The sequence below is a fragment of the Sinocyclocheilus anshuiensis genome, unplaced genomic scaffold, assembly GCF_001515605.1.
Source record: "Sinocyclocheilus anshuiensis isolate Anshui unplaced genomic scaffold, SAMN03320099.WGS_v1.1 scaffold1543, whole genome shotgun sequence".
Lineage (NCBI taxonomy): Eukaryota > Metazoa > Chordata > Actinopteri > Cypriniformes > Cyprinidae > Sinocyclocheilus > Sinocyclocheilus anshuiensis.
In genome coordinates this window covers 527,853-528,874 of record NW_015551074.1, presented here as the reverse complement: position 1 = coordinate 528,874, position 1,022 = coordinate 527,853, and the positions used below count along the sequence as shown (strand labels likewise).

Sequence of the window (1,022 nt, the reverse complement as noted above, 5' to 3'; positions counted from 1 at the left end):
CAGACACACACAGACACAGACACACAGACACTCACACAGACACACACACAGACACACAGACACTCACACAGACATTCACACAGACATTCACACAGACATTCACACAGACACAGACACTCACACAGACACTCACACAGACACAGACACTCACACAGACACTCACACAGACACAGACACTCACACAGACACTCACACAGACACAGACACTCACACAGACACTCACACAGACACAGACACTCACACAGACACTCACACAGACACAGACACTCACACAGACACACACACACACAGTGAGAGGATGTGCGAATGCATCAGTACCTTTTCTAGAAGAATCTTCACGCAGCTCACGTGACCCTCGTAAGTGGCAGACAGCAGCGGGGTGATGCCGTGTTTATCTGGAGCCTGTCGAGAAAAAACACAGCAAAATTCACACATGCTGTGAGCGGAGAGGAACATACAAACCCTTGAGCACATGAGTGTAATTATCTCTGAGGTGCTCTATGAATCAGACGCTGGGTTATCAGGCGTCTTCAGAAGTCTCTCGTCTCACGAGCATTTCCCCGTAAAACATTTTTGTTACATGAACATTTTTTTGTTTTTGTTTCGTCAATTTAAATACAATTATTTTAATTAAATTTAAATAAATTAAAATAAATTAATTTTTATTTAAATTTCAGCTTGTCGCTGAGGCAGAATTTCTCATTTTACACAAGTTTAACTTTATGTACTAAGATAATTAAAAATGAAATAAATATTAAAGGGGTGGTTCATTGTTTTTTTTTTCTAGGATGCTAAACCGCTTCCCGCCCCTCACCTCAGCGGCATGTGCTCCGGTTGTATTGTAAACAAAGGCGTCGTTAATATTGCTTATCAGCTTGAGCCCGGTTGAGAAGCAGAGGATATTATTGAAAAGGATCGAGCAGAACCTGTGCAAGCACGGCTTTTAATGGTAGGCCTATGTTTTTTGTTTGTTGTTGTCTCATACTTTTAGATACGCTGTTGTAAATGCTACTGCTTATGTT

At 41.5% G+C, this 1,022-nt stretch overlaps 1 protein-coding gene across 1 annotated transcript in view; it reads right to left on the bottom strand.

Annotated features, from left to right (window-relative positions):
* mtpn (myotrophin) overlaps positions 1-1,022 on the bottom strand; it is an 18,553-nt gene that overhangs the window by 7,242 nt on the left and 10,289 nt on the right. The window contains exon 4 of the mRNA XM_016452174.1: positions 319-402. Coding sequence (XP_016307660.1) covers positions 319-402 — 84 coding nt within the window. The remainder of the gene's footprint in view (positions 1-318; positions 403-1,022) is intronic.